The sequence below is a fragment of the Peromyscus californicus genome, unplaced genomic scaffold, assembly GCF_007827085.1.
Source record: "Peromyscus californicus insignis strain IS unplaced genomic scaffold, ASM782708v3 Scaffold_4__1_contigs__length_199733344, whole genome shotgun sequence".
Classification (NCBI taxonomy): domain Eukaryota; kingdom Metazoa; phylum Chordata; class Mammalia; order Rodentia; family Cricetidae; genus Peromyscus; species Peromyscus californicus.
Window position 1 is genome coordinate 14,695,124 of NW_026294562.1, and position 18,866 is coordinate 14,713,989.

Below are 18,866 nucleotides of genomic sequence, written 5' to 3' on the forward strand. Positions count from 1 at the left end.
ACACTAGTGGAAAGAAGTAGGAAGTGCAGCCTGCCCCACTTCACACTTAAAGATCTTTTCTCCTGCAGCCTCTTGCCATCTTGTGTTGGGGATGAGAGGTGATGTTCAGTTTGTTTGTTTTTTTTCTAATCGAGATAATTCAGAAACAAAAGGAGGAACGGAGTGTATGTCTAAGTCGTACCTAAAGACCCCAATTTGAGAGATGTCAGATTGTCTGGAGTTTCTTAGGCAGGCAAAGGCTGTCAGCAGGCAGGTAGGCACTAAGTTGCTAGGACAGTGGCAGCATTGAGCTATCTCTCCCAAGTCTTCTTGTGGTTGGTGTTCTGTTCAATGCAGTTGGGGCCCAGGAGCAGCAGTCTGGGTGGGAACAGACTGGTGCAGTTTTGGCTGAACTAACTGCTCTGGTTCTCAAGGGGGTCCACAGCAACCGGGCCTGCTCCTCCATTTTCCCTACCATAGCCAAACACCTTCCCTCACCAGAGGTTTATCAGGATTAATTAGCACATCTAGAAGCCTGGCCAGCCACAGAGGAAGACTGGCGAGCTTCTGTGGAGCAGCTCATCCTGAAGCACAAGCTGCCTTCACACGGTATCAAAGCGGACTTGGGGCGGGGCTGACATCCTCCCACCTTCCATGGCTCAGGGCTGAGCATATATTCTGGGTGAAGCTTTGAAGAACAAGCCTCGTTCAGGAGGACAGACTCAGCTCTGACATTCCCCACTATCCAAACACCCTGTCGAGGGAGCGCCTTCTTCTGGCCTTCCACAAGCACCAACAAGGATTTCCCACCACCGTCTCTGAGATGGAGAAGGCTGCGCCTGGTGTCAAGACTCCCGCACCCATCTGTTTTGTGAGTGTATGTATGTGTATGTGTCCATGTTCACTTGCATGTGTGTGCCCGTGTGCAATACACTCACAGGCCAGAGGAAGATGGCTGATATCCACTCTCCACCTTATTCCCTTGAGGCAGGATCTCTCACTGAACCTGGAACTTACTGTTTCTGTGACTAGGCTGGCTGGCCAGCATGCCCCTGCAATCTGTCTCGTATAGGGCTAGGGTCACAGGCTCATGCCCACACCTGGCTTTTACGTTAGTACTGGGGCTCTGAACTCTGGTAGTCATGCGTGCTCAGCCAGTACTCTTTTACAATTAAAAAGAAAACAAAGTTAAAGTTTTGTTTAAGTGTTTTGCCTGCATGTACATATGTGCACCACGTTGTCTGCTGGAGGAGGTCAGAAGAGGGCGTCTGATCCCCTGGAACTGGAGTTATAGATGGTTGTGAGCCATTGAGTGGATGCTGGGAACAGAACCCAGGTCCTCCATAAATTCAACAAGTGCTCTTACCCCATGAATCACCTTCCCAGCTCCATCCTGAATCTGTCTTCAGGTCTTTCATGTGCAGTGGTTTTGTATCTTTATGTCCCTCCTCAGCCTGGATTATGCCGGGTACTTTGTGCCAAGCAAATGCAGAAGGAAGTCTCAGAATGGGCCGGGTGCTTCTGACAAGGCAAATTTTAAAGTCACAAAATCCTTCGCCCTCGTTTCGGATGCCTCCCATTGGTCCCCAAGCACAAAACATTACTGTATTGTGAAACAATTGGATTTGTTATGAAAACACCTACTCCTTTAAATATTTCAAAGTAGAATGGAAAAAAAATGATGAAATCGATGGGTGTGTGTGTGTGTGTGGGGGGGGGGGTTATGTTGAATTAAGTAAAATTGTGCTCAAAGACCAGAGATGGGCATTCGAAATGGAAAGCGGGCTTTCCGGTATAGAGGGAGGGATAGTGAGGAAGCCAGAGCCTGGAGCTAATGAAGATCTGGCCCCCAACACAGTGGATTTTTCCCACCATTGTGTGCTCCCTTCCTCGTCGCCAGCCCTGGGAGAGCCCCAGGGGAGCCCGGACTTAAGGCTAAAGTGGTGTTTGTAACCTTGTCATTGGGAAATGATGTCGCAGGCTAGTTACACAGGCCCTGATCGATGATGGAGGCAGCAGCCGATCAATAGATCCCATTTCCGGGGAGAATTCACCCGTGGTGACCTGCAGGAGGGCAGGTGGTTCATCAAAGGAAGGCTGGTTTGAAAGATTTAATGCTGGTTCTTCCCGGTCTCCTCCTGGAGCTGTGGGCTGTAACAGGCCGGTAATAAACTACTTTTCCTTCAAGAGATCTGGGGAGATGGCAGTGGTACAAGGGACAGAAAGGTGACCACAGATCCTCTGGGAGACGGAAAGTCGGGATGGGGGCGCACTGGGCTCACTTGCCCTGAGCCTCCTCCCTCCAACGCTACCTTGAGCTTGGGTGCTGAGCAGAGTAGCCCTTCCAGGCCTCGCAGGGCTGCAGCCCCTCGCCGTCCGCCCGAGCCCCTCCCCCGGCCCGGAGCCCCTCCCCGCGCTTCCCCTTGCCGCGCTCCCCTCCCTTCCCCTCCCTCCCCTTCCCTGCCCGCCCCGCCTCCGCCTCCTGCGCCCACAGCGTCCGCCAGCGCCGAGCCCCCAGGAGCCCGAGCGCGGCCCAGGGGCGCCGGCGGCCCCTCCCCGGCGCGCTGACAGCAGGCCCGGCCCCCGCCCCGTGCCCTCGCCGGCGGGACACACCCCCACCCTCCTCTGCGCCGCCAGTTCCCGCCGGCCCCATCGGGCGGCAGAGAGAGCGGGCAGGCGAGCGGAGCGCGGCGGCGCGGGAGGGAAGGGGCGCGCGGCAGGCCCACGGGAGCCGCCTGGGGCGCACGGAGCCCTCGTGCCCTCCAGGACAGTCGCATGCCCGGGAGCCGCCGCTGTGGGCGCCGGGAGCCCGGGCGGCGAACGGCGCGTGGGGCAGGGGTGGCGCGTAGCCGCGGGGACCCGGGCAACCGGAGAAGGAGCTGGAACCCGGCCGGGATGAGAAGGTGACACCGCTGGGGGGCGCCACTCGCTTTGTGGGGAAGATGCTCGCCTACTGCGTGCAAGATGCCACCGTGGTGGACGTGGAGAAGCGGAGGAGCCCCTCCAAGCACTATGTGAGTACTGCTCCCACCAACCCCGGTGTGGGGCTGGCCAGGGCCGGAGGTGGCCCCTCGCCTCTTCTTACTATTAAGTCCCAGAGATTCGTGACCCCAGGGGCCGCCCTTGGCTCCAGAGTCTGTTCGCAGGGCTGCGATCTCTAGGGAAACCTTTTCTGTCCTTCCTCCACTCCCGTGTCCCGGGTTTCTTTTTTTGGCATTGCAATTGGCAAGTGGCTGCCCTTGTCTGTTACAACGGTGAAGTCATGTGTCCGCCCGCCGCTTGGATGGATGGGGGGGGAAGCTTTCGTCAGCCTCTTGCGGAGCAGTTCCTTTGGGAAAGAGCATTTTCGCCGCGCTCCCTAGGGGCGCGGGGCGCTCACGCTCACGCTCACTCGGCCCGGGATGCTTTTAGTTGCTTTGACCGGAGACCCACGCTTCGCTTTCTGCCTTCCACGTTTGCTGCTCTGCCTGCACCGGCTGGGTTCTGGGCACAGAGGAAGCTTTCGGCCCCCTGCCCCCTCCACTCTTCGCTTCGAGCTTTGATTTCCTTCTTAAAACTATTGTATCCCGTGGTGTGAGGAGAACTGTGGCTTTTCCTTTTATCCCTCCTCTGGACGTGACCCTTCGCCGGGGTCATTTCCTCGTAAGTGATGCTCTGTCTCCAGACACGAGTAAGCAAATGTGGTCTGTGGTCTCCGAGGCACGGTTGACTGCCCCGCCGCCCCTCCCCCTTCCTTACCCAAACTTAATGAGAAGAGGCTACGGTTGACCGGCTGGGTTTCAGGGTGTGTGACAGTCCCCTTTCATCTCAGCCGGTCCTGTCTTCCAATCCTTCACACCTTTGGAAGTAAACACGTCCTTGCTGCCTGAGGATGGCTTGCTGAGCTCTGCTCCTGCACTTGAGAGAGCAGAGAGTCACAGTACAGTACCCAAGTCACAGAAGACAGGGACATTTAGAACGCTCAGAGCATTCATTTTAACAATTAAAACAGGCTGTTGGTTGCTGCCCTAGATTGCACGTTGGTCTCTGAAGTGCCTTTTATTTCCCTATTGGAAGGAGGCTGGGTTTGTGGTGTAATGCCAGCCCGGGGCTACTCTTTCTGCCCGGATCACAGCAGACCTGAAGACAGGGTTCTCTACAATTGACTAGTGGGGCTGGACTCAGGTTGGGAAGAAGGTAAGAGTGATCCAACAGGGAGGTGGATCTGTGAGGGACATTCCCTGACACACAGTCAGGGATCCTTTCCAGCCATGTCATCTGGTGTTGAAAGCTTCTACTGCCATTACAAAAACCAAACCAAACCAAAAGCTCCTTGAGGGGCTGAGGAGGTGGCTCAGTAGGAGAGCCCTGGACCTGAAAGTTTGAGGCATTTCTACCCCCAGTCCTACAAAAACAAGAAAACGTTTGGGGTTTCCTTGGGTCACCTGCTGGTCACCCTGCTCCAGGGTTAAGAATGGTGCCAACCTTCCTGACCTCGTTTTTTGGGGGCACTGTGTGCTGTTTCAAGGATTCCCTTTTCCGGCCTTCAGCAGTTGCAGTCTCTGCCCTGAGACCTCAGCAGGTGCTTTTCCAGCTCTGGATTTTACACGAAACATCAAATTTTAGCTCTGAGCAGCTATGCCCGGGATTACAATGTCCTACACACAACAAACTAGCAGCTAGCAGGACCAAGACCTGCTATTGGCAGTATTGAGAGGCCGGGCAGGCTACTGTGGGATCTCCTTAAAAGGCTGGCTCACCCACCAGCAAGCTGTACAGCACTGTGCACATTCTTTAAAACTTCATGGACCTCAGTTTCCCTGTTTTGGAAAACAATTTAAGTTATTTTAAGTGTATGAGTGTTTGCATGTGTATGTCTGTGCACCACTTGTAGGAAGTACCTGCAGAGAGCCAGGATCCCCTGGATCTGGAGTTTAGACAGTTGTGAGCTGCCATGTGGGTGCTGGAAATTGAACCAGGGTCCCCCGGAAGAGCTGCCGGTGCTTGTAACCACCGAGCCATCTCTCCAGCTCTAATTTCCTCACTTTTAAAGTGAGGATAATAATAGTGTTACTTCCTAGGGCTGCCAGGAGAATTAAATGACCTCATCCATGTGCAGTACTTAGCCCAGTTCTGGGTACTAAGCACTCTAAGATAGTAGCTAACTGTTGGTGAGAGTCTGACTAAGAAAGTTTGAAAAATAGCTATTAATGGTCTGACTGAGAGGAAGGGAGATGTGGCGCTTTAAGGCTGATAATAAAGTGTACTGTGTGGAAAATACAAAAGAAGTCCTGTCTCCTTCCCTTGAAATGATCATTTCCTCCCTTTCTACAGACAGAGTGTTTCCGGGGTCATCTCCACTTCCGTGTAAGAATGGATGATGTGATTCTTGGGGCAGAGAGTGATGTCACCTGCAGATGGGATCACACACAGAGTTCTAGAAACAATGAAAGGAGTGTGTTGTATGTCATGGCATTGTGGAGCTGGCTGGGGCACTGGGGCAGACAGCTCATCTGGCACAACCCTTTACTTCCAGATGAGGGAACGGAGAACCAGGCGGGTTACTTACCGGGTAGCTAGTCACAACCTCAAGCCTGTGGAGTGAACTTGGTTCCCTGAAGGCACCCGGAGTCTGGTTGAAGTTGACAAGGAAGACAGAGACAACACTACACTCTTGGGGCACTGGTGCCTGACACAGGGGTGCCCAATAATGGAGGAGTCCAGTGGGACTCTGGGGCGATCGCCTCCCTTTTTCACCCTTGTATAGTAGAAACCCCACACTGGAAGGGCAAATGTTCTGGATAAGGCTACTCTGGCTGGTTAGCTGGCAGGAGAAATTGCACTCAAGTCACATATGTCCTCATAAATTCTACACTGGAGAATCATGTCTCCTTCCAGCCTCCCTGCACTGAGGGTGAGTGCTGAGCCTGTGCTTTGGTGAATTGCAGACCAGAGGTTTTATGGGTGCGCAAGTTAACCAGAGCTTGATGATGAGGGAGACTTGGGGCCCATGCAGGAGGAGCAGCACTGTCTCCAGGACCCTGGGAACCCATGCAAAGGTTCTTTCAGGACACCTGGCAGAGGGTGTGCGCATTGCCACAAGGAGGGGGGAGCTGCAGAGGTGGGGGGCATCTGGTGCGTTGGATCTGTTTATGAAAGGCAGACAAATAGCCTCCATCTTCCATCGTGTACATGGTGCAGCCAGCCCTTGGCTTCCTTCCTCTCGGCCAGCCCCTGCCTGGGGTGGGGCTGGGAAGGGTGAGCAGCTGCTGCTGCTGAAGTCAGCCTGCCTGTCTGGGAGCTGGGCTCCTGTCCTAGTGCTCATGAGCTGTTCCTCAGGAGACCTTAGGTAAACTGGCTTTGGCTTCAGACTCTGTCTGTAAGATGGCCCTGCAGATGCCAGTTGCGGGCCACAGCTGCCTGCATGGGAGAGTCTTCTGACAGGGATGTGAGTTCAGAAGGACAGAATTCTTTGCACTCACAGGTGTGTATAGGTGTGTTTAGAGCCATATGGTGGTGGAGAGAAGCTTGTTTACCCAAAGCCAAGGAAGCTTGTTTACCCAAAGCCAAGGAGGCATTATGTCTGTTTAGATTTGGGAGGTGTCCTGCTTTCCAGTGGTTTCCTTTCGTGAGTGTTTATTTCAGACAAATACCAGTCGTGAATGCTCTGATCCTCCACAGGACTCTAGGGAATGAAAGTAACAGCCAGTGTCAGCAGTTACCTTCCATGGTGCCCGACGCTAACAGGCATGCTCCCCTGGGAGCATGATGGTTCATCTACTGTACTGTGTGTGTGTGTGTGTGTGTGTGTGTGTGTGTGTGTATGTATCTTTGATCCTTATTACAGATGGATTGACCAAAGCTAGGTGAAATTAGCTAGTTGCTTGGAACTCCCACTTAGCTTCAGTCAGATCTAGGTAAACACAGGTTAGTTTACCTCCCAAGGAGAAGCCCTAAGACGGGTGCCGTTAGTGAGTCCAGGCTCAGGCCTGTATGACAGAGTGGTGCAGGGTAGCATTAGAGGGCCTCCCTTCTGGGGAGGGTGTTCATCATGTGCCGTGAAACTGGGTTTGACTGGTCGTGGAGGGAGAGGTTCCTGGGAGAATAGTGTCTGTCTCCAGTGCCTCCTGGGAAGATGAATGGCGGGTGAGCCTATGAACATAACACATTCTCCCCGCATTTATATCATCGTAGATTTTGGGTTTGGTCCCGGAGCTGTTTTTAGGAATTGGCACCAAACTCATTCATGTCTCAGCTCTTCGTTTTTATTCTCTAAGCCCTGAGATTATGGCTCCAGCCCCACAGGAGTGAGAAGTGCAAGAGCCTTTCTTAGGGCCTTGCATTATGGAAGAAGTGATATTGGACACAGGGGGTTCAAATACTGCCTCCGGCACTTCCTAACTGTCCAGCCAGTGACTCTGGGCTCAGTGTCCTCACCTGTAACCTCACAGTACTTTGAGGAAGTTTCTCATCACCAAAGCACTGAAGTACATCTAGGACCCATGGGTGAAGCGGAGAGAAAAGGAATCTAGGCCAAAAGGAAGGCCCAGCTGTTGAGAGTCTATTGGGCTGTTTGCCCCATGGAAAGCACCCAGGATACAGGACACCAGTAAACAGGGAGCAGCTGTTCAGACCTGGAGGGGATCCTGGCTGAGCATTGGGGCCTACTGATCGATTCCTGATATGCGGAGAAGAGAGGTTGCTCCAGGTAAGGACAGGACAAGGAGGATCCTAGCCAGATCAGCACCAGAGGTCAGTGCTGCCTGCTCCCCATCTTCCTGATTCTGGGAGTGTGAGTCTCTTACACACACGTGCATGCACACACACACACACACACACACACACACACACACACACACACACACGTATGCAAATGGGAACCATTTCTTCTCTGTAGAGGGAAGTGACCTAGGGGTGATTCACGGGGCTGATGAGGCTCTCCGTTCACGGAACAACCAACCACATCCTTCAAGACCGTTGGGACAGGGAGCAGAGCCAGCCGTTCCTTATGGCTTCGCTCGAAGTTGAGTGGGAGGGGGGCAAACCAGGGTTGGAGTCACTGTGTGTGGTGGCAGGCGGAGGGGAAGGGGAGGGAAGGGAAAAATAAACCTATTTGATGTCAAGTGAGACTGGGTCCAGCTTCAGAAATACGAGCACCAGCTATTGCTTTTTCCAGAGAGTTCTTCTGGGGCCAGCTGAGTTAATGGGAAGTGGGGGCTGTGAATGAGCAGAGTGCTGGGGGAACTTCTGACTTAGGGCTTGCATAGCCATCCCTGGAAATTGCCTTCTAATTTCCTCAGCCTGAGTCACTGACCAGTTTCTTGGCCAGAAAAGTCTAACGGGCAACTCTGTTCTCTTTTGCCTCCTAATTAAAGAAAATAAAACAAATAATAGAGTTATGCATACGGTAGTCACACTTACTCATCTTGACTGCTGAGAATCCAGGAAAGGGATAATGGGTTGGGGCAGAAACCTCGGGGACAGGAAGGACAAGGGGTGTGTGTGGGAAACGAGGTGGGGATTCTGGCTTTGGAAGTAGGTTCTGAGTGAGGGCCAATGATGTTCTCTGCCCTGACCATTGCCAAAAATAATGGAAGCTTCCAACAGGGTGGTCAGTGTTTGGACAGGCTGATTCCCCAGAGGGCAAGTTACCTTCTGCCTGGTAGGGCTGCTCTTCTCTGTAGGGACGTGAGCTGTAGGCAGGCAGGTGCTTGGAGAGAGTCAGGGGCTTGGACTGGTCAGGGGCAGGCCACTGAGAGGCCTCAGATGACCTCAGGCAAGTTGCCATAGTAGCGTCAGGGACTAAGCTGTGCTGTGCACACAGGGCTGACCAGAGTCCAGCCATGACCTTGCAGAGCACAGCAGTCAGGGTAGGAACTGACCTGTTAGGGCCAGGCCTGGCGGCAGTGCCATAACTGAGGGCATCTTGTCCTGGCCTTACAACACCAGTGTGGGGGGTGGGGGTGGTTTTGTTCCTGTTTTATAGATGTGGAAATGGAAGTTACATACTCTAGGGATTCTCACTCAGAGTAATTGTGTGGCAGGGCTGTGAGTCTTACCTTGGCCCCTAACAAGCTGGTCAGCTGCCACTTGATTCTCCATCAGAGAGAGCTGAGTCAGGGAGATGACAAGCAAATCCAGGCAGAATGTTCTGAAGGAGAAGAGCACTCAAGGGCTGAGACTCACAACCACACCATATGGAATAGGTTACTAGTGTTTGTGCCTCAGTTTCCACATCTGCAAATAATGAAAAAGTGTAGGTGGAAATAGGAACTAGTTCCATGGTTCCAGTGAAAATTAAATGAGTTTATCCTTATAAAGGCCCTAGAACAGTGCCTGCATATCTGAAATACAAGATTAGTATCCACCAAACTAATTCAGTCCCGGAGTTGCTCGGAGCAGGAAGAACTCTCCATGAACTGGAGTTTCCAAGGGAGGAAGGTGGGTGGAGGAGGCAGCCTTCGTGGTGGGACTTGGGAACGATGAGGATGGACTGGGATAGACAGGAACTGAGATGGAACTGCCGGAAGACACTGTCCAGGGAAGGGGACAGCGATGCCTCGCTGGTGGAACATGCAGGAAAGTTTGCACAGAGCCTGAGAAGAATGTGGCTGAGAAGGAGAAAGAGCAGATGATGACGGTCAGGGCCAGGTGCCACGGTCCTCAGATGGCAGCCAAGGCATTCAGAGCTCAATAGGCAGCCACCTCAGAACCTTGCTCTTCTCCCAAAGGATGGGAGTAAGCAGATGGTCATTGGGGTGAGGGGCCCAGAACTGGCTGCAGAGGGGTGGGGAGAGCGTCAGGAAGGTGTAAGTACCAAGACCTGAATTCAACCCCCAGAACCAACATGTTAAAAAAAAAAAAGAAATAGTTAAGTGCTCCAAGCACTATGGGGGGGGAGGTAGAGACGTGGGGTCCTTGGGGTTTGCTCCTCAACTAGTCTAGCCAACTTGACAGCTTTTTGAGGACAGTAATAGACTCTGCCTTAAAGGAGTGGGCTCAGCAGGTCAAGATGCCTGTTACCAATTGACAACCTAATTTTAATTCCTGGGACCCACATGCTGGAAGGAAAAAATGATTTCCTGCAAGTTGTCTCTTGACTTATTGTACCTGAGCACATGTGCACATGTGCATGTACACACACACACACACACACACAGAGATGTGTACACACATACACAGATGTGTACACACACACACAGAGAAAGACAGTATGTGTACACACACACACACACACACACACACACACACACACACACACGATAAAATGTAATTTTTAAAAAAAGTGGATGGTGTCTAAAACAACACTGGAGGTTGACCTCTGACCTCACATTCAAATGCATGAACATGCATGTACAAGCTCACACAGAGAGTGAGGGAGAGAGGGAAAGACCACCAACTGGCTGTGGGGTTGCTCTTGCTGCCGTGGTCAGCACTAAAGCCTTTGTCTAGGTCCACTTTGGAGGTTTGAGTTAGCTGGACTCCAGCCCCCCTTGTTTATAGCCTTTACTCCTAGTGATCAGACTGTCTCATAAAAGGTTATTGCACCCATGTTCTTGGGGAGCAGGGGTGGGGCATCCAGGAGTGGGGCTGTGGCTGCCCGGGTCTCAACAGTGGGGGGTGGCGGGGCAGAGGCAGCAGCATTTCAGGGTAATAATTTCCACCCACACTATCCGGTGGCAAGAAAAAGACAGGGCCTGCCTTATAGTGTCTGGGGCTGAATTCTAAATAACTCGGTGGAGCCCAGATAGATTGTCTCTGAAGTCCCAGTGTTGGTCTGGACCATCCACCCTTCAGAACTCAAGGTTGTCTATACAGCACCTCATACTACCTCTTCCTTGATTTCATCCCTACCATAAACCTCTGTATTCCGGGAGCCTGATTCGGGGATTGTCCTAATAGAAATAACAGACCGTGATCAGAAAGACTTCCTTTTCTTTTTAAAAAAAGTTTAAAATTGCTTCTTTGACAGTTTCATACATGTAGACAGTGTATTGTGATCAATCCCCCTCCCTCCTCCATCCTCCCCTACTCCCTGCCAGTGTGCGTGTGCATGTGCATGTGTGTGTGTCCACACCTCATGGCCTCCTTTGTTTCTTCCATAACTCATTGAGTCTAATTAGTATTACTAATTCATGGATGATGGGCCCCCATTGGAGCTTGGGCAACCTACCAAGGGCCACACCTAAGAAAATGGATTCTCACTTCCCCAGCAGGTATCAGCAGCCAATAGCATCTCAGCTGGGGATGGGCTCTCCTGAGCCCCCTCCCCCATCCATGTTGGAATGCTGACTGGTTTATCTTGCTCAGGTCATCCCATCTGCTATGAGTGCAGTGACCCTACACATCCAGAAGAGAGTCTTTCTGCCTGTCTTCCTTCTTGTTCCCTGAGCCTCGGTGGCGGTGGTGGTGTGTGTCATACTTGTGTGTGCTAGGGGGTAGGCTCCAAACAGTCTCACAGGTGTAAAGCTGCTGCCAGCATCCACATTGTACAGCTGAGAGAGGATGTGCAGGCTCAGAGCCCGCAGGAATCCCTAGACAACTCGGAGAACATAAACTGTCCCAGCTGAATCCCTGAACTGGGTCTCAGGGCTCCAAAACCTACCTGTCCTCACGGAGATTGTGTAGTATCCAGATGACATGTTTCACCCCCAGAAAGAGTGGATGACCCCAAGGACATTCACTCCCAGGCCTGGCTGCGTGCCTCCTTAAGCTGTGAGACTTTGCATGCGTCGCCTGCCCCTTTCAAAAGTCCACTTGCCTATCTAGAAATGGCTGCTGACTTTTGGGGCCTGCCTTACAGAGGGAAGGGTCAGGTATGAGAGATGAGCTCCTCAGAATGTGTGAGGGGCACCCTGATTTCCCAAGCTGTGTCTTAATAATTTGGCACAGCCAATATCATGACAAAAAGACCTCTTCCGCATGCCTGGGGACTTTCTCAGCAAGGCTCACCTGAGAAGGTTCATGCCAGAGCCGTCCTGGGAACACGTTGGGTCCTCAGTGAAGAGGTCTTCTAGAGCACAACCTGTGGGACTGCTTTCTTCTTTCCTTGCCTCCGGCTGTTACCTGAGGGAGGCATTGACACCCAGGTGGCTGAGTTAGCAAAGAGGAAACAGCTGTGCTCTCTGGCCCTCCACTGGGCTTTCTTTGGCCTTTGGCTGTCACTTCCCTTTGTCCAGTAAGGAAGCCACCCTCCCGGAGCCTGGGCGGAGGTACGCATGGGATGAGGCCGAGTCCCTTCCTTTGTGTGCATTGCGGGCGGCACACACTAACCGAGTGAGGGCATCTGATCCATCGCCGGGATCCCTAAAACATGGGTGACCTTCAGGCCTGGCGGAAATGGAGCTCTCTTATCAGATCTGACCACAGCTCCAGGGAGGAAGGGGTGGTGATGGTGAACTTGCATCCTAGGTGGGGTAAGGAACTGAGGGGCTGGGGCCTGGTTTGAACCTTTGTCCTTTATTGGGCAGTGCCTAGTAGAGCACCCTCATTCTCCAGTAATCTGCTCCTTAGCCGAAGGAGATTTTGACCCGTGTTACATCACCGCCGTTGACTGCGCAGTTACCCTGTCTTTTGTGCCGGCACCTCCAGGCTTCTAACTTGTAGTCAATGGCCTCAGGTCCGCCCTCAGCGTTGCTGTTCTAATTAATGCCTTGGAGTTACGCTGTCAGTAAAGCACATATTCAGGAGTGTTCGTCCCTTTCCCTAGCGCCTGGTCCCATATCATCACTGTACTTTACACACTTGGACCCTCTCCAGGGCTGCCCCAGGGGTCATGGGGACTTAGGCTGCTCAACATGCCATCCTTCTAGGCCCATTGTTGGGAACCCTGCCTTCCAGTTTTGCCTACCTAGGAGTTCTGTGTGAAGAGGGTTGTCCCTGTCCTTTGAAGTCCCTCCTTTGTAAACTTTTCAGGGTAGGCCCAATTCTGATCCAGCTTTACTCTGTTTCCTGATGGCTGAAACCCAAAAAGCTATTTTAAGGGACTTGCCTGTGTGGGAGAATTTCTCTGTGTGACAGCAGAGAAGGAGGCCTAGCTGCCTGGCACAGGGCTGGCTGTGAGGCTCCCAGAGGGAAGCTCTCTCCTGAATTCCACCTCCCAGGCAGGGACCGCTGTGCCTTCAGCACAGAGCAGAGACTGGCTCTGGAGGGGACACCAGCTCTTACCGATGAGGTTGGGGCATGCTGAGGTGGCTGCCCAGAGGTTTCTGCTAGTTTAACCTCAGTGTGTTGGCCTACTGATCCTTCTCCCGCGTAGTTAAAGTCTACTGAAGAACAGTGTCTGAGCTTTGGTTTCAAGCCGGGATTCATTATTTACGTTAGTCATCTCACTGGCAACTGAGGAAAACAGCTTCATTTCCCTCTGTGGTTTCTGAGGGTGGTCGCTCCCAGGCCTGGGAAGTGGGTACACTGAGTCAAGAGAAAACATACAGGGGAGCCCCTACCAAGTGCTGCCGCTGGGCTAGGGTTCTTTTGCCCAGGAGCCCCTGGCCATTGTTGAGACATTTGGTAGCTTGCTTCTGTCCCTGGTAGTTAAGCGGTGGCAGTCAAGTTTAAATCCAGATCTCTGCAGTAATAGAAAAGGGACTTTTCTGCTGTGCAACAGCAGTTGGTGGAGTGGCCTGGACAATGGGCGGCTACGGGAGAGTGTGTCATCCCCCTCCCCCCCTCCCCAAGCCCCCCACTAGGCTGGAGGCATCCACAGCAGGGAAACCCAGCAGAATGTGGCCTTTCTCATCTCTCTCTGCACTCTGTCTGTCCTGGTCCTTGTGGCTGTTCCTTGGGGTGTTCCCAAGGGCATCTCCCTCCTGTGTGGCCCTGGTGGGTACAGGGCAGAGTGGTGTCCTGGTCTCATAAAGAGTGGAGTGACGAGAAAAGGAATGTCCTGCAGTGGCTGTCCCATGGCTTTGAAGATGCCCCTTCTGATAGCTTCCTAGGAAGCCAGAGCCCAAGGAACTCATCCCCTGGGTGGGTCCCAGACAGAATTTCCAGGGTCATGGATGACACTGTAGCTCACCTACCCTTCTGACCTCCTCTGAGCCCCTCCACTGACACAGTGTGCTTGCAGCTGGTAGATGAGATAAGCTTCGAAACAGTTCCGAGTTTTATTCACTGTCCAGAGCTGCTTTTGAGTCCCTGCTGCCAGGGGCTCTCTGTCCTCTCTTTCGAGGTGACAACTATCATGGAGTTGTGGTTGGGACCAGGGCACAGTTTAAGTCCCTGACACTTGACCCGGATGCTTGCTCAGGTAAATCGAGGCTGTGGGAACTAGCGTAACTTCTAGAGACCTGGGCAGCAGCAGGGGAGGTAGAGGGCAAGAGAATGTAGGTAGGGCGTTGGTGACCTCTGCCACGTGGGCGCAGGCTTGACCTTGGAAACAGTGATGAGCTGTGGGCCTGGACTCTCGCTTGATTGCCTTTCTTCAACTCCATGGACCTCATTTTCTGTCAAAGATGATTAAAAAAAAAATCATAACACCTACCTCATGTTTGTGGCTCTCTGTCAGGAGTTCTCAACCTTCCTAACGCTGTGACCCTTACTACAGTTCCTCATGAGGTGGTGACCCCCAACCATAAAACTATTTTAATTGCTACTTCATAACTATAATTTTGCTACTGTTATGAATTATAATGTAACTATATGATATGCAGGATATCTGATATGTGACCAACGTGAAAGGTCATTTGTCCCCCCTGGGGTAGCGGCCTACAGGTTGAGAACCACCGTTCCGTGTGGTGATCAGATGTTCAATAAGTTGTTGTTATCTCCATCATTATCATCCCTCCTGATTTTGTTTAGTTTTTGTTACTTCTGGAAGTGTCCTTGACCTCACATCTTTAAATATTTCCTAGGAGGTTTTAGGGGGTTTTTTTGTTTGTTTTTTTGAATGACTTCAGGTTGTTTAGCTTTCAGCCAGCAGCTGCCTTCCTCACAGCCTCTCCTTCTCTCTTCAGTATTTGGATATTTGCTCTGCTCCAGGCACTGTGAGCAGCACAGCAGGGTGGGGAGGAAGCCTTGCCCAGAGCACTTGATCTTCTGGTGGGAGAAGGGAACAATATGCAAACCGAACAGATAAAATTATATTATATGTTAGATGGGAATAAATCCTGCAGGGAAAGCTAGAGCAGAGTGAGGCGTGCAGGTAAGTCTGGCTGGGAGGAGGCTTGCTGTGCTTTTGTGTGTGTGGGGAGGGATGGCCCTATGAGGGGGTGACATTTGAGAGAGGGAGGGATGGCCCTGTGAGGGGGTGACATTTGAGAGAGGGAGGGATGGCCCTGTGAGGGGGTGATATTTGAGAGAGGCAGGGATGGCCCTGTGAGGGGGTGATATTTGAGAGAGGCAGGGATGGCCCTGTGAGGGGGTGACATTTGAGAGAGGCAAGGATGGCCCTATGTGGGGGTGACTTTAGAGAGGGAGGCAGGGACGGCCCTATGTGGAGGTGATTTTTTTTTAATAGGACTTGAAAGTTGAGGCAATGAGTGTAGTGGATATCTGTTTTACCTAGTAAACTAATCTAACAAACTATCAGCCTTAGATAACTTGCACTGATATGGATTCTTGTATATTGATACAAATGTAAACTATTTTTATATTCATATTTAAGATAATTTGTATATTGATACAAATTCAAAACTATAATTGTCATATTGTACACATGTTCCTACTCCTATTTGAAATATTTTGTATATTGATACAAATATAAAATTATGTTTGTCATACTGTATGTTCTACCTCTGTTTAGGATATTTTGTATATTGATACATATTAAGGATATTATTGTTGTCATATTGTACAATACATTTCTACCTCTGTTTAAGATATTTTGTATATTGTCATAATTTTGAGGTCATTGTCCTTATACTGTACATCTGTTACAGATTATTTACCTTGTTAATGGAAAGCCTTAGTCCTTAGGTTATTTAGGTAATAATAGTCATATCTATAGTTATGTTAGTTAGGTTTTCCAGAAACATATGTCAGATGGATAGAATCTTCAAACCCTTCATAGACCTAGAGAATATGGCTTATCAAATGTTTCGATAACTTAGAATTCTGCTGATGTGAGATACGATTGCTCCTGGCAGCTCCGATCTACTCCTGAGAGAATGTTGGGCTTCTAAGACACTCCATTTGGAAGTGTGTCTTCTTCTTGGCACAAAATGGCCTATTGGGCAAAGAACTGCCCCTACATCGACTGCTGACAGTATGAATGCTGTCCTTTCTGGATGAACAGGACAGAAGAAAAAGTGACTACTGAACCTTGCCAAGACAGGATAAGATGGTCTTTCAAGAGCCGGGCGGTGGTGGCGCACGCCTTTAATCCCAGCACTCGGGAGGCAGAGCCAGGCGGATCTCTGTGAGTTCGAGGCCAGCCTGGTCTACCAAGTGAGTTCCAGGAAAGGCGCAAAACTACACAGAGAAACCCTGTCTCGAAAAACCAAAAAAAAAAAAAAAAAAAAAAAAAAGATGATCTTTCAAAATTCCTTCTTCTGATAATGGTCTGTCAGATTTTCTAGGCCAGTAGCCAAAATGGGTGCCCCAACAGTGCTGAGAAACTTTAGGTGACTGTCCAGGCTGCCAGATGTCTCTGTCTATTCTCGCAATTTTTTGGAAATTGCTTGCTTGCCTTTCCTGTTTCTCAGGTAATATTATGTTCCTTCTCAGGTCTTTGATGGGGTTGAAGACTTGATAGTTGCAGTTATAATCCTCTTATATCTTAGCTAAGAACATTTTAGATACTAAAATTAGAATCTTTAGGATAGGATAACTATTGGAGTAATCTCTGTAACATGCCATTTATCTATGGTCTGGACATTTCTGAACATTTAATATATGTTTCTTGCTTGATGTCATTTTTGTTGGTTGTATTTCTATTTTGTTTAATTCCCCTCTCCTGGACAATACTTGATAATCGTTCCTATCGTATATAATTTTATATCAGGTTAGAACTTTCTTATTTAGACAAAAGGGGGAGATGTAATGAATATCTGTTCTACCTATAACCTTTAAGTACCTGCCCCTGGGGGGTGGCCTCGGGGTTACCCTTAAGACCTGAGACACACTATGCTGCTCTCTTCTCTCCCACGTGGGCTTGGATGGTGGGGAGGCAGAACAGCGTGGGACAGTACCTCAGCCTTCCAGGACCCTGCTACCACTCTCCTATTTTAGTGGGTTTCTTTCCTAATAAATTTCTTTTACCCATTAAGCAGACTCCCGTGGATTTCTCGCATTGGTGAGGCATGTGGGTATTTGAGAGACAGTAGTTGATTGGGAGGGACCAGCAAGGGCTAAAGCCCTGAGGTAGAACTATAGCTGCCCTTTCCAAGGACCAGCAAGGAGGCTGGGGTGTTCAGAGTGGTGTGTATGAGAGAACAGGATGGAGCCTCAGTCCCTCCCACCCTGAGGGTAGCCGGCTCTGCTCTGCCATGGGGGATTTCTGAGGACTTGTGGAAGACTCAGTCTGGCCATACACTGCTTGGGGATTTGATCCTGGCCCCCTAGGAAGACCCTCTGTGCAGACACCGTCTCCATCAGCAGTGACCTGGATGGGGGGACCCCCAGGACCCTAAAAGCATTGCCTTCTCCAGGGAGAAGAGCTGCTGAAAGTTGATCTTAGACCTACTGTGTGTGAGGTGCTGCAGTGAAAGCTGGGAGCAGGAGGGGTTGTTGAGGGACCACAGCTGCCTGGCATCCTTCACATCCCTCTCATCCCTGCAGAGGCTCAGGTCATGATGGGCCCTGGATCCCCATGGTGAACCTGTGCATGGAGGCTTCGCCCTATGGAAACCTTCCCTCTTCTCGCACTGCTATTTTACCACAGCTGTGGAAGCTGCTTGTTTGGATGTCAAAACACACACACACACACACACACACACACACACACACACACACACACCCCTCCCAGTGTCCCTGTCAGTGATGATCAGCACACAAAACATCTGTTCTCCTGGGAGCGGATAGAATTATAACCAGGTGTCTCTGTTAATTGACTCCATTATGGACTAACCTGAGAACCCAAATACCACGTGTGATGGCGAGGGAAACCGTCGTCCAGGGGGCTAAGTAATACACATACCGGTGCTGCTGACAGCCCATCTGGTGTACCCCCACTTCCCTAAGCACCTGACTCATCCACTCCTTTCCACGGCCCGTGAGGAAAGATCAGCATGGCCCTTGCTGTCCTGCCAAGGGACCAGAGGCAAGGACAGATTGATTTGCCAGTGGTCGCCAGCCGGGAAGAGGTAGAGTGGGACTGAAGCTTGGCAGGGACACCAGAATCCTCTAGGCAGCTCTTGCTCCCTAGCTTTCCAGAGCCTCTTACCAGTCAGCCATGCCTTGTGGCGGCCCAAGTAGGCTGCGTGGGGATCTCTACTTGAAAGAGGGGCGTGCCCAGCGTCAGGGGAGGAGAACAGAGCCGCAGGAGGCCAGCCCCTCTTCCCTGGACAGGAAAAACCGTTTGTTCTAGGAACTCCACACTGCAGGGGGTGGCTCTGTTGTGTGAGCTCGTCTTCCTGGGCATTTACAAGTCAGGGTGGGGACCCTGCTGGGGGAGGCCCATTTAGGGTGTCTAGCAAGAAACTTTTGACACCAAGGCCTAAGGAGGAAGGCCAGCAGGTGGCTGGGGCGCTTTCCTTAGGAGAGGGCAGCTGACATCCTACCCCGCTCAGTTTATCTTTAGAACTCAACAGGTCTTAACTAGTCCTTGGGCCCCAAAATAAACAGCAGCTGTTGCTGGCTCCTCCATTGTGCTATCAACAGCCTTGGGCTCTTGCCTTGCCTCCTTTGGGTTTGGAACAGTTAGCCTTGCACTGCAAAGCCTATTTAGCTGGTGCGCACTGGCCAGACCGCCACTCACTGGCACCACCGCTTTCTGTCCTAGGATGAGGCCGGCACCCTCAGGGTCCAGA

At 51.3% G+C, this 18,866-nt stretch overlaps 1 protein-coding gene across 3 annotated transcripts in view; it reads left to right on the forward strand.

Moving 5' to 3' along the window:
- Nucleotides 1-2,737: 2,737 nt before the first annotated feature.
- Nucleotides 2,738-18,866, forward strand: part of Sh3pxd2a (SH3 and PX domains 2A) — a 213,404-nt gene continuing 197,275 nt past the window's right edge. The window contains exon 1 of one of the 3 annotated variants that reach the window (XM_052760845.1): nucleotides 2,738-2,993. In XM_052760845.1, coding sequence (XP_052616805.1) covers nucleotides 2,922-2,993 — 72 coding nt within the window. In that variant the 5' untranslated portion in view covers nucleotides 2,738-2,921. The remainder of the gene's footprint in view (nucleotides 2,994-18,866) is intronic. The other 2 variants (XM_052760844.1, XM_052760847.1) reach the window with 2 other exon arrangements.